Here is a 14,023-nt window from a genome sequence, read left to right as displayed (position 1 = left end):
AAATACTGAAGCTATGCAGCTATTGTCCTACCTCTTAGACAACCTCTGGTTAAGCCAGTTTAACTCCATTCTGTTGCTGCAAAGTTGGCTGAGCAACTTAAATTTCAGGGCTTTTAAGGAGGAGCACTTTAACCAAACTCACAAGTACGGTTTTGTAACGTCAGAGGCAAGTGTCTTCAGGTAAATACATTACTTTTGTTCTGTTTTATTACTGTTTGATTCTGTGTGTTGAGGTATGATCAGTTTGTGATGGCAAAATCCTGATTTTTCAGTTATGGGAAAAAAAATCGATAGAATTTTGATACCTGATACATTTAAGTACAGTGTTGGAATTGCTTGTGACCGAGTCACCAACCCTGATTAAGAAAGGATTGAATTACATAGTAATTTGATAGAACAATATGGGCAGGAAACCAAAAGTTGTTTACGGCACTGATTTGGAAAATGCAACGAACAGTCCCTGAAATGTTTAGCATTTTGAAGAGCAAAAATGCTCGACCCAGTTCTTCTTAAAACACTTGAGTTTCCTACAATGAACTGGTGCCACAGCCACATTTTGTCAAACTAAGTTAAGTCACTTGTTAATGTTTAATAACCTCTAGTTATAAATGTAAAGTGGGCAAATGCGTCATTGCAAACTCATCGGATGGAAATGGACTTATATTGAACAATCCAATCTGCACCAACTTTTTCAAAGTCAATTTTGTAATACAACGGTGTTTCTGTAGCTGAATCTGGGTTTTACTTTCACCTGCATATCTGACTGAAGTTGCATCAATCTCGATGTGAAATTCTACCCTACAATGTCAGGTACAGTGCTTATTTAAAGAGTGTGTGTTTTAACAAGATGTTAAAAGAAATACTTGCCTGGGAATAAAACATTAAGAAAGGGTTTCACAACAGTATAAAAGGCTTTTCAACACCACACTTCAGTTTCTGAAGATCATTCTTAAATCGGAGAATATGAAAGTCCCATTCGCATGTTTTATCCTGATGATCAACAGCTCAACTCTTAAGAAGAGAAAGGGAAATTACAGAAGAAACTTTAGCTGCACTTGCACTACCATCAATGCATTGCTTGTCTGCAAAGCTTGACAAGCTAAGCTTTATCAGTCTAGGTAGAGGAGTGTTTGATACTGAAGGAACAGTATTTGCATCAAACTATCAGACCAAATCTCATCTTTTATGAAGATTTGTAAACAAATGGAGACAGTAGAGAGCTAAGAGTTCCATTAAAATGTTAAGTAACCAGTCAGTTGCTGTTTTTCCCCTATAAACTAAATCAATATGGTTTGTGCCATTAAAAAAACAAGTCCCAAAAACGATCAATCCCAAGAAGAGAAATCATGTTCTTAATGGTACTTAGTGTTGCGCAACTTTAGTCACAAAACCACAATCGTATTATTGCAGTCGAGTGTCTCAGTGATACTCGTTCCGCTGTATGTATTGTTTATCATTTCAGTTTTTAATCTGGCTTCATTTATTAAACTTTTAAAACTAAATTTATAGCGATGTTGGGGATTGTCATACTATATTGGTATGCACAGGAGTTGTTTTGTAGTCACATGTACCTGTATCATCCAGTCAGAAATGTCCACGCCAAGCGTCACATAACTAGGTTATGAACGCTGCAGGGAATTTTTTTTGTTTACTCTCTGCTCAGTTCTGTTGTGCAGTTGACCTTTTTATATATAAATATAAATTATTTGGGAATTTTCTTTAATTATTTGCTCCTCAGGGAAAGGGTTGCACAAACATTGAGGGGAAGTTTTCATCAGGATCATCCTGGAGATTTTTTTTAAATTCCCCTTTTCCACTAAAAAGGAACAGGTTCTTTTCTGACTTGTAGACCTAATTATGAACCATTCTGAGCATTGTTGTTCAGGCTGTGGCACATCTTTGATAACACTCAGTCCTCTCAAAAGTGGTAGAAATGTACTCTGGTTTGCGATTTCTTGTGATGCTATTTTACATTATAAATCTAGACTGCATTGACGTTTCAGTAATCCTTGAAACTGTGCATGGTTTCTTGTGCTTAAACTTTAGATAACCTGTTCTGAGTCTTAATTACTGAGTGTTTCCATCTTTATTTTTCTCCAAAGGTTTGGACTACCTGTCTTACTGCAGAGTTGAGATGTTGAAGAGTTTCCAGCTTAGTATTCTGTTGCATGGCCTGATTCTATTCATGTTAGGCCCAGCCTACGAAGCCTCTTCTCTGGGGCTCACGGTCCATGTTGTGCCTCTTGACAGCAATGGAGGGAAAACGGTGGGCATTAATTGGATTTGATTGGATTATGATTATACTACAATTGGAGTCTGTATACTAACAAAGATCATTTTCTTCACATTTCTGTTCTTGCACTACGATTGTCATGTATTTAGAATTATATACCATTTTAGGTAAAACAGTGAGCTAAAATATAATAGATATAATAGATATAAAAATGTAATACTTACTTTTAAAAGTCTTAACTTAATTTATTTAGCCTGATTTCCCCATATTATAACAAATGAAAACAAGAGTAGGTTACTTAGGATAAAGTATTAATTTAACAGAATATTAAAATAATTTTAATCATGTTTGCAAATGATTAAATATCCAATCACTTTCTCAGTTTTAGCATGAGGAAACTTGAATTGTGTTTCCGAGCTTTAACTAAAAAAGCCGAATCAAAAGACCAGATTGACTACAATTTGTGGTGGAATTGTGTAACAGCTGTGGTTATATATTAACTTATTATTCAAACCAATCATTAAATTATAAGAGGCTACAGTAATCTACAATTTAATCCTTTGTCATACCCAAATATCATACTTTTTCATATAAGGCAAGCTTACATAATTATGTTGATGTAATGGATAGATTAAGGCTAATGTGTTTTGTTTCTTAGTTTTTGAGTACTCTATAATGTATTCTTTTAAACTTATGATCTAGTTTGAATATTTAGATTTAAAGTAGAAGTTTTAGCAGTTATAAGCTTCAAGATAATGATGCAAACTGCATGATTTCTTTTTGTAAGACCGTTATTCTGTCTTCTTGCAGGTGCGGGCACATTTTAATGTCATCGCTCCTTCTCCTTGTCCTGATTTATCAACAGTCTGTGCGGCAGGAGAAGACTGTCTGGCCCAACGCACCTCGTTGCCTTTCACCGGCAACAAACCCAGTCCTGGCTGGTGTGTCCGCCAGTGGCAAAAAACTGTCCCCAGTAATTATAGCGGCATCCTCAATTTAGGGTATGAGACCTACAATTATTGTGTGAACATTTTAATTTCTAAATCTTTATGGCCTGTTCCTGTTGGTATTCTGGAGTCAAACTTTCAAATAAATCCATGTCCACGGTATTTATAAAGGAGGTTTTTGTTTTTTGAACTCTTGTGCATGTGCGTTTATGTACATCAACTCAAAGGAGCACATCAACTCGAATATTGTTCTTCACTCACATAGCTGCTGCTATTTATAGTTTTGTTTGATGTAGTTTAAAGGAGGGCCATTCTATTTTGCTCCTGGGGTTAAAAGATACACAATACAGCTTGATTGCATTCTGACATCTCACTGTACAGGTATGCAAATTGGATAATTATACTCCATTTCGAGTTATTCATTGTTATCAGATGATTGGAAATAGGCAAACTCAAGAAAAAAATGAATTTTGGTTTCTAATGCACACTTTTTTTCTCACACTTTTAGGTCCAAGACACAGTTTTATGTGTCAATAAATGCAGAACCGAAAATCCGGGCAAACAGTGGGAGCCTCAACCAACCTGCTTTTGTAGCTCTTCCTCCTCCACTGAGGTAAAGCACAACTACAGAAACACACACACATCCCTGCAACCAGTCTCTAAAAAAGTTTTCTGTAAAAATCAATCTTTTTCAGACATTAGCTTCTCCTGTCATGATCACAAACTGAAATATTCCTTAAAAGAGGGACATAAACGCATTGCAGGCGTGAAGAAGTCAAGGATACTGAAAAACTGCTGCATATGATAGATTTTAAAAGTTGCCAACGTCCCTGTTAAAATTTCAAAGACCATATGAAAACAATTTGACAATGTCAAAGGGCTGCATATGGTCTTTAGCTTTATGAAGGGTGTTTTTGTGGTTCCTTTCACCCTTGTTATGGAGCGATCCAGATGATCCTCTCGGTTGGCCCTTGATTGGGAGCAAAAAGTTAGAAATGAACTAAAATCTAATCAAAAGTTAGTCATGAAAACCAAATCAAAACTTGTTTCTGTTGCCTTTAAGTCTCAAAAAATGTTCAATGAAATGTTATCTCGGGCTCAATTTTCCACATGATGCCGAGTCTTGCTGTGTTGTTGGATCAGGGCCCGTGTAAACTGTCCTCACCACTTCGATCTGTCAGTAAAAGACCTGGATGGCGACAAGGTTCGATGTCGCTTCGCCAGCGCTGACAAAGGAGAGTGTGTCGACTGTGCCCGGCACTCTTTTATAGAACTGAATGAGGTGAGTTTCATTTTAGGATCTCAGGAGCTAAAGTAGATTTTTCCAGGCTGTAAAATGTCTTTTCAATAAAAGAAATATGGTTTTACTGTTTAGAAGATGAATGTTGGTTTCACTATAATGAAGGAGGTGTATCTAGCTTCGCTTTATGCTGGTGTCAGGTGACTGTTGGGAGAGGCAGACGGATGGGTGTGATGAGGACTGTAAGGGGCTGAAACCTGAAACCGATAGAGTGAAGTAGAAATGTAACGTAATTTAAGAGGCAAAATACCTCGTATGTATTCAAGCTATAAATTCACTTTCTGCCTCGGGACACAATTATATAATCTGCTCCTTAGATGGAAACATGTAACTTTTAAGTAAGGCAGGCCTCACAGGGACACAGTGTAAGAATAATTTGTAATCAAAGCAGCAACAGACCCAGAATTCAGTCCATTAATGCAAGATGCCACCCACTTCAAAGTACACGAGAAGTGAGACTGTTGAGAGCTGACGAGCGGACGTGTGATTCCTGTTTGAGAATAACATCAGATTAGGAGCTTCAGGCTGTTTTAGAGCACAACTTCTCTCTGGAAAAAGCAACACCTACATCATAGGTGTCAGTTTAAAGCTTCCAGTCTATCAACACTTTATGACCAAGCAGAATGCAGCGTTTTTGCTGGCCACAATTATTTATATTTTGAAAGCTTTTAACAGAGACATCTGTACAATATTTTGTAGCCCAGCACTGAACAGTGTATTGATTAAAGGAAGGAAAACATTAAGCAATGGTCAATGACCAGCAACCTGCCTTTCCAGAAATATTAGTCCAGTTAATGTAAATAACTTAATGTTCATCCATCGATCGAATGAAAAACAGGTTTTGGATGCTCACATAATTTCCTCAATAGAAAGCGTTTGTGTGCGATAGTATGCAACCTGCACTTTGTGGAACTTGTCCAGCTGCTTTGTTTTTCATCTTTTATTGCATTCATTTATTATCCGTTTATAGAAATTTGAGGTGTGTTCATTCATTGGAACAATTTCTGCTCAGTGGAAACTTGACATAGTAACGTTTTTGGTTAAACTCTCTTACCAGGAGAAATGCACGTTGACATTCACTGGCAAGGCAGACCCAGGGCAGTATTTCATCTACCTGATGGCAGAGGACCTGATTCCTGTGCCCAAAATAAGCCAAGTCATAGACAACACACCCCTCAGCTCTGTTCCTGTGCACCTCTCTCTTAGTGGTGAGTCTGTTTACCACATTCCAGTTTAGAGATACAGTTATAGAAAAGCACTTGAAGCTTATACCAGGTTTACTGAAGCTTGAACATGGTTAACAATTTGTAAGTAGCTTTGGATAATATAGTGTCCCACTATAGTGTATTCACTCGTATTGTATCCATTGTATTTATCTCATACTACCTCATTCCATTTATTCCATACTACCTCACTGTGTAACTCATTGTAATTATTCCAATCTACCTTTTCATTCTACATTTGTATTTATTCACCACTTCACTTTACATATGCACATACTCTGCACTTTAACTGCTTTTTGCATTTATTCACTACTACACTTTACATATGCACATACTCTGCACTTTAACTTCTTTTTGCATTTATTCACTACTACACTTTACATATGCACATACTCTGCACTTTAACTGCTTTTTGCACTTCTGGTTAGATGCTAAACTGCATTTCGTTGTCTCAGTACCTGTACTCTGTGCAATGACAATAAAGTTGAATCTAATCTAATCTAATCTAAAAAAAGTATTTACTAAATGACAAAATTAAGAATATTTTCACTTCAGGTTTTGTCTCTTTTTAGTCCTTTGTTGTAAAATATTTTCTATGGTCTCCTTTTTATGCTGTTGATTTATTTAAAGTTGGAGAAATATCTATACTGTCCTTTCAGTGGAAAAGTCAACTTCCAGCTGCAGCAGTGAACCGGTGGCAATAGACGGGACCCCTGAACATGACTCTGTGCTGTTCGTCCTGCCATTCCAGGAAGAGAAATTCAACGTTAACTTCAATTCAGAGCTGGAGAGGTGCGTGATGAAGGTCCTGTTATTGTCCTCTAATTCACTGAGGACACTGACACAGGTTTTTCAACAGCAGGGACGGAAGAATTAAAGAGAAATTAAACTTTTAGGATTTCACATAACTTACTAGATGTCTTAACTTAAACTGTGAAAGACATTGATTCATTCTGCATCTAACTTTATAATCACATCTTTTGATTTAACAAATCCTCATTTTTGAAACTATTTAAATCGTCTAAGAAATCCCCTTTGTGAGCAGCAACATTCTTGGTAATGATAGCATACGTGGCATAAAGATAGTTTTCCGACTTTCTGAAAGACTGAGCTCGTTTTTGCTGTAAGAAACAAAGTGATTTTCGAACAGGAATTAATGTATGACTCCTTTTAGATAAGCTGATTGAGCTACGCGTTGATACTGAATGTTAGTTATGTGTAATAACCACCAGTTGAAGAAGATAGTTCACACTTTTGCTGACTGCACATTTCAGGTGTAACAAATTCTTGATTTCTGCATCTCAGACCTACAGCTAAGGGATAACATGCATGTTTTCCCTATCAGAAGATCTTAATCTTCTGCTGTCTGTTTTCTCATTTTATACCTGATTTCTTGGTCATAAATTAAGCCAAAGCTCTATCTAGTTCTCCACACGGAAACAAATGCAACAAAAATGTTGAGAAATTGTAGCTCCGTGTTTTTTACAGATGCGGAGCGTCAAGGTCTCCGATTCTGACTGAACTTGTCACAAAAACCAAAACCCAAAACCCGTTATGACAAACTGCAGTGAGTTATCAAAACCACGGAGAGCAGCAGGTGTTTGTCAGCACACGCCCCACGGTGACCCACCCATTCAGACCTGAGGCTTCTAAAACCTGAGAGATTCCTGAAAAACTTGCTTAAAAAAATGCTTAAAAATAGAAGAAAAAAAACAGTTGAGCCTAAACTTTCATCTTTGATTGTCGAGTACAGATTTTGCCCTCATGTTTGTCAGTCATTTTTTTTAAATGATTGTAACGTATGTTTAAAGCGCATCTTTAAAGGCCTTCCATTCCTCACCCACCAGTAAGGTGACACATACACAATGCAATTCCTGCAATCTGTAGATTTTACAACTTTAACGATGGAACTCTGTACCTGCTAACTGTGAGGACACATGTGAGCAAAAACATTCAGAAATCTCACTTTCCCGCTCGCTTTAGGGCAAATTGTTGAGTGTTGTATATGGAGTCGTAAAAGACTGAACTAGGGAGTGCTTCTAACGCATTGTGTAACACCATGTCATAATGAGACCATAAGGACAAGCCACCAAGCTCACTTATACATTGCAAACATTTTCATGGGAGCATTTGTTTGATTCTCAAACAAACAAACTGGTCTTAAAGTCACTGGTTTGGGGGTTACAAGGAAAAGTTTACAGAAAACTTGTTGTCACAAACGGTTACTCTGTTTCGTAGTGTTTTGGAGGTAGCGGTGGTCGGCCCCCCTGACCTTTTCAGGACTGGCTTTGCATCGATCGGACCCCTGGCATCAATGACTATGGCCTGGATCCGCTCCGAAAACAGCCTGACCCAGCTTCTGCCCATCTGCTTTGTTGCAAATACTAACAGGTTTGTTCTTGAAAACCTTTATTAAATGGTGCACTTGAGTTCTCAATCAATCAATCAGTCAACATAATTTGACACATTATTCTGTTTCTTCTTTTTTTTACATAATACATGTGTTTTTCTTTTATATATTATATATAGTATTTAACATAGTAAAATGAGTAGTAATTATGAAATTAATAATGAAGCTAAGTGTATTAGAATGACCTATTGTTCTTATAGAATAGATCTAAGTTAGAATAACAGTGATGAACTGCTATTTATTCGCAGACATATTACACGTACATATGTTAGTACATCAACAGGAACAGCGTTTTAGTCGGCTTGGAGGGAAGATTACATAATGTAAATCTAAGAATTTCAAAGCTTGATCAGGGTAAACTTACCTCGTGTATTCACACACAAGATCTTAAGTCACCAGAATACCTTGGAAAATACTTTCACTGGATACAACATTTAGACAAAGAGACAAAAATAAGATCAAATATACACAAAAACAGGCATGATTTATTATAAGATTACAGTATAACAGCTTATTTTTGCACTTGTGGTTTATATCTGTAACTGTAAGATTCCTAATTCAAATCTGGCTAATGGCTTTTGTTTTATATACCCGATTGTCTCGTAGTACTGTTACAAAACATGTTACTATTATTTCAATATATACCTTACTTTGCCACAAGTCAAGTTTTCATACAGAAAACAACATATTTGGTGCATGAGGGAATGTGATCTGCACTTCTTGTCTTTCCAGTTTGCAGTCAGAGCTGCGATGTGTGTGGTTGTACCAAAGTAAGTAAGACCTTGAGCTTACGAACACCTTAAGGATGATAGTTATGAGTGACTGCAACTCATAATATACCACTCCTGTCCTCGCGGCAGAGTTTCTTAAAAACTGACCTCTAAAATATGCTTCTCTTTATCTTTCCAGGGGTAATGAAGACTCTACCTGCCGGAACAGGTTTAGAAAAACACAACAATACATTTTGCTTAATCCAAGTGTTGTTTGTGATATGAAGATTGTTAATATTTTAACTTAGCTCATAAATAAGCTGCTGCTGCTTTCTGCCTTCAGAGCTGAAGTGCGAGAAGACGGAGATGACTCTAGTGCTCCCTCTCACCTCGCTTAGTAACATCAACCTTGCTGAACTGCAGCTCAACAGCCCCATCTGCCCCGTCACCTACAACAGCACACACTTGACTGCACGCATCTCCCTGAATGGCTGTGGCACAAAGACCGTGGTAACATGCTACACATTTTCTTTCTGTCTGGGGTTTTCTCATTTTCTTTTTTAAGACCTGAAACATTTTCAACCCATTGTGTGAAATCATAATTCTTTGAAAAGCTGAAAATAATTTAAATAAATGACAATGAACTCGCAGTTTATGTCCACTTTAAGATTAAAACTGAAGAATCCAAAGACCAATCAAAAGACTGTTTTCAACTAGATTATGGTTTTTGCAACAATTTGCAATAACTATTTACGATCATATTGTTCTTTGGATTTTGTTTACACTTTACTAAATTAATCAGATAGTAAGTATCTGGGCAAGAGCTTTGGAGAGAGGATTTTGCAAGATCTCATGAACTCACCTTTTGCTTTTTTCAAAGTAAAAGTGCTGCATGAAGTGGGAATATTTGTGGTTTTAACGGTAAAGAGTGCCGTCAGATTTAGGACTGCAACTAACAGTGTCTTTCATTGCTGTTTGATAAGTCAAATTTTCTCTCAATTCATTCAAACCTATGAATATGTTTGGGTTTTTTTTATGCATAAAAACGTTTTTTTTCGGAGGCCATGGACATTTTTTCAGTTTGCTTGTTTTGTCTAACAGTTTAAAGTGTGAAAATAGTAACTTTACAGTCAAACATTGCAAGCAAACACAGTAGATCATCAAAAAAAAAAATGCCAGGACATTCAATGACTGTTTTTATTCTAACAATAGTTGACAGAGGGGGTCTGATAACCCAATGGTAAATGTCATCATGGCCCTTTAATCGACTAATCATTGCCACGTTTATGAGTTATAAAAAAAAGACACTGACTTATAACCAAGCAAATTTCACCCAAGCTGAGATACACAGGAAACTTTTCTTAAATCTTTCTTCTAAAGTTCCAAAATAATTGGCACTGACAGACTATTCTCATTCTAAGTTTCAGTGTTTTACTCTCATTTTCTTCCTCATCCAAGCACTCTGGTTCAGAACTGGTTTACACCAACACTCTCCAAAGTGTGCGTCCCTACACGATGGTCAGCCGCAAGCCCTCCCTTGTCCTCCCTTTGGCCTGCCGGATCCCAGGAGCCCAAGTAAAGGGACCACAGTTTGCTGTCAACATGCCTACAGAGAAGGAGACATTTGGCAAGATTGGAGTGTGGATAGAATTTCACTTCCCAGGACGGGGGCCCCTTGCAAAATTCACATCGACTCCCAGATTTCGCACCAATAACATACCACGAGAAAGAGTTCGTCGGGAAAAAGACTTCGAAAACAGTTCCTCAAACAACAGCAACTCTATTAATGATGACTCTGTAAATGGGGAAATTGGATCCAACATCAAGCAGCTGGACCTTCATGTGATGTCCAACTGCAGCGTGGTGCGAGCTGAGTTGATTGTGCGCCAATGTATTGAATCTGAGACAGAGGACTTTGCAGAGAGCAAGCCTATTTTGGACAAAGGGTCAGTGATCTCTTCCTGAAATAATTCATAATTATGGGGGGGGGGGCACATATACTTTATGAAATGAATGAAATAAAATACTGTTTTAACAACAGAAGTCTCCTCTGATTTTGAAAAATGTCACAAATTCAGCTAATTGACTCCCTCTTTCTCTTTCAGGTGTATGATGTCCAACAACTCACTGGAGATTATAACAACAAAATCCAATTCCAAGGTTTACCGTATTGATTTGAACTCATTAGAGAACTCTGGAACAACGGTGAGGGATCTTATACAAGACAGATCAAATAAATGTTCGGTTTTTTCTGTTTACTATTCTGAAAGTCTCAAGACAATGCAGTGCTGAGGAACTCTTTGCAAGATGTTGTTCAGATTTAGCTTTATTTAAATCATGTGCAACAACCAGAACAGACGTGTGTGATTACACTTTGGGTTCATTCCCTTTTTTATCTCCAAAACTGAATAGAAACTGGGGTTGATCCATCACTTTGGGCCAAGCAAAAAATATTTAGATAGATTTCCATGGGATGTTGCTGCCTCTAATTTGAATCAACTTGCGGTCTTTTTGAATGCTTTTAATGTGGTGATGTTATTAAGTGTATTCTACACAGTTTTTCACTGTTACCTGTATTTGTTCACTTGCAGATGTATGTCCAGTGCACAGTTAATTTGTGCATCACCACCATGCCCTCTGATAAGTGCCCAGATCTGTGTGCCCGCTCCACTAGTCAGAGGACTCTGGTTGGCAGTGTGTTTTCCAACGAATACACCGCGCGTTCAGGACCTGTGAGCCTCGTGGTCACCGCAGCTCCTCCAACCACAACAGCAGACGTGACAAGTCCAAACAACGCTTCACCAACGGTTGCTTCAACAGCAGCTACTACACCAACCCCTGCCACAACAACTACTACCACTACACCAACAACTACTACACCAACCCCTTCCACAACAACTACTACCACTACACCAACAACTACTACACCAACCCCTGCCACAACAACTACTACCACTACACCAACAACTACTACACCAACCCCTGCCACAACAACTACTACCACTACACCAACAACTACGACACCAACAACTACCACAACAACTACTACCACAACAACTACTGCAGTTGCCACGGCCACTCAGAGCACCACCACTTCACATGGTAAGACAGCAGTATGTTTGAATTTAAAGCAGCCTTTAAATATCAGCTTGTTATTCTGTGAACTGAATTTCAGTTAATTTAACAGAGGATTTGTTTTGGAGGAAGATACTTAGCGTCTGATTTTGCTCATTTCCATTTGATAAATCTATGAGAAAATGATTGCGAGAGAGATGTAATTTCTTCATTGTTTATATGGAGTTTCAAATAGATATATCTACTTTTCCTGGCTGTGAATTATACACACTACGAGTTAACTGTTTCTGGCACTCTTTTACAGCTCCAGAAATGACCACATCCATGGCAACAGGAATGATTCTGATGACGATCAGCATATTTCTTCAAAATATCGCCTTTTACTAAACATGCTGCCAGACAATGATCTGTCAGACTGTGGAGCACAGCTTTCTTTCTGTTTGGGACTTCCACTGGATGTTTGAACTGTTCTATAGATATTTAAATGACACTGTGCTGCTCTGGTCACTGAACATTTAGTGGGCTATCTTGAGAGTAGCGTGAGAATGGAAAAGTCAGTAGGAAACCCTTTTTTAAAAGAATGTTTTTAATTTGTTCCAGTAAATCCTGATAGTTGAGACACTGGCCAAGTCTGCGAACTTTGTTGCATGTAATTCTTCTTATCTTTCCCTGTGCTTCTTAATAAGGCATTTTTGTTTGAAACGTATTTATTCAACAGTTATTTTAATTATCTCCATATAAAGCAATATTACAGAATGTTAAAATGTTGTATTTGTACTCTCTGTGCTAGAAACAGTAAATTCATTGAATTTACTTGATGAGCACACACTGCTGGAAAAAAAATGAATGCCTATTGTATTCAACAAATTTTGTTCACATCAGGAAGATTATGGATAAAAGTAAACCTATATAAGAATGCAAATACATTTAAAGATGACAAACATATTCGATACTTTTTTTTTTCAATTTGGGCATCCTGACTTGGGATTAAAATATATATATATATTTTTTTTTTTCTATAACTGTACAATTATACATTGTTTATTTGGCATTTAAATATTATTAAAAAGTTATGTAAGCAGAATTTTATGTGTTGATGTGTTTTGTACATAAATCTGGTCATTTGAGGATAGCATCAGCAGTACAACTGGTTTTAGCAACAAAGCAGAAGATGGCGAGCACCAACAGAGGCTAATGTAGGTTAGTGAGAGGTATTTACAGCTAAGTTACTTCGAGCACGTACATTTACCTGCCTTAGAGAACAGTTAAAGAAAAGATTGAGATCAAAGTTCCCATTCGATTTCAGAAGATTTCCACCTTGTCTCAATAATTCAACAAATGTCAGTTAGAATTCACTGAAGGGAAGGTGATGCCATTGAAAGTTCTTGAAAAAATGGCATGTGGGCATTCTTTGCCACTAAGAAATTTATAATTTAGTTCAGTTGTACAGGAGACTGTAGCAGTTGTTCATAACTGTGTGGAAAAGCTGCAGGAGGCACTTAGACTGACGGAATACTTGCATCGTTTAAATGCTGAGCGAGGCTTGGCAATATTAAACTAAAAGCAAATCTGTTGAGTCTTTAAGATCTGTAATGTCTTTTACTTTAATACACATCTTATCTTGAAGTGGCTACTACTCTTTTGTCCACTTACTGTTAAACCCAATAAACAGTACATTTCTGTTTGGCCAATATCTCTTATGCCTGGGAGTGAAACATTGAGCACAGACAGTGAAATATGTTATCAGTGGTAAAGGTTAATGTTAACACCTTTTTTTTTTTAACTAAAATGCTGTGTCCTAAATGCTAAACACATTTCAGAAAACGCTTTGGCTGTTATACCATTCTAAATGGTCCTGATCACTTCTATCCTGTTTTAGAGCATTTTAAATAACTATGAATTGAGAATAGTGAAGACATCAGTTTTCTATTCAGGTACTAGTCAACTTCAAGTTATGACAAAACTTTCCAGATGCAAACTGGTTTCTCATAAGCTCCGAAGGCAGGAAAAATTATGACGATTAGAAACCCAAAGCAGTTGTATCCTGTGAAAAAAATCTCAGCGGTAATGAAGGACACCAGGTGTAATGTGAGGATGCTTCCGGGATGAGAAAGTTTAAGAAAGA

General features: G+C 37.3%; 1 protein-coding gene across 1 annotated transcript; it reads left to right on the top strand.

The window, feature by feature from the left end:
• Nucleotides 1-74: 74 nt before the first annotated feature.
• Nucleotides 75-12,982, top strand: LOC142380413 (uncharacterized). Its single transcript, XM_075466256.1, has 15 exons — nt 75-180; nt 2,103-2,266; nt 3,044-3,234; nt 3,689-3,793; nt 4,324-4,462; nt 5,538-5,688; nt 6,363-6,495; nt 7,942-8,094; nt 8,846-8,883; nt 9,023-9,052; nt 9,167-9,333; nt 10,282-10,769; nt 10,929-11,028; nt 11,415-11,925; nt 12,203-12,982. Exons 2-15 carry the CDS (start codon nt 2,135-2,137, stop codon nt 12,283-12,285), a joined length of 2,421 nt encoding a protein of 806 aa, XP_075322371.1. The 5' UTR covers nt 75-180; nt 2,103-2,134; the 3' UTR covers nt 12,286-12,982.
• Nucleotides 12,983-14,023: the final 1,041 nt, after the last annotated feature.

This window comes from Odontesthes bonariensis, chromosome 1 (assembly GCF_027942865.1).
Source record: "Odontesthes bonariensis isolate fOdoBon6 chromosome 1, fOdoBon6.hap1, whole genome shotgun sequence".
NCBI classification, from domain to species: Eukaryota; Metazoa; Chordata; class Actinopteri; order Atheriniformes; family Atherinopsidae; genus Odontesthes; species Odontesthes bonariensis.
Note: the sequence above shows the minus strand (reverse complement) of the source record. Positions and strands in the feature narration are given on the sequence as shown.

Coding starts and splice junctions, on each gene's coding strand:
- LOC142380413 (XM_075466256.1), top strand. CDS start 2,135: ATGTTGAAGAGTTTCCAGCTTAGTATTCTGTTGCATGGCCTGATTCTA. Junction 4,463..5,537: donor CTTTTATAGAACTGAATGAG/GTGAGTTTCATT, acceptor CTCTCTTACCAG/GAGAAATGCACGTTGACATT. Junction 6,496..7,941: donor TTCAATTCAGAGCTGGAGAG/GTGCGTGATGAA, acceptor TCTGTTTCGTAG/TGTTTTGGAGGTAGCGGTGG.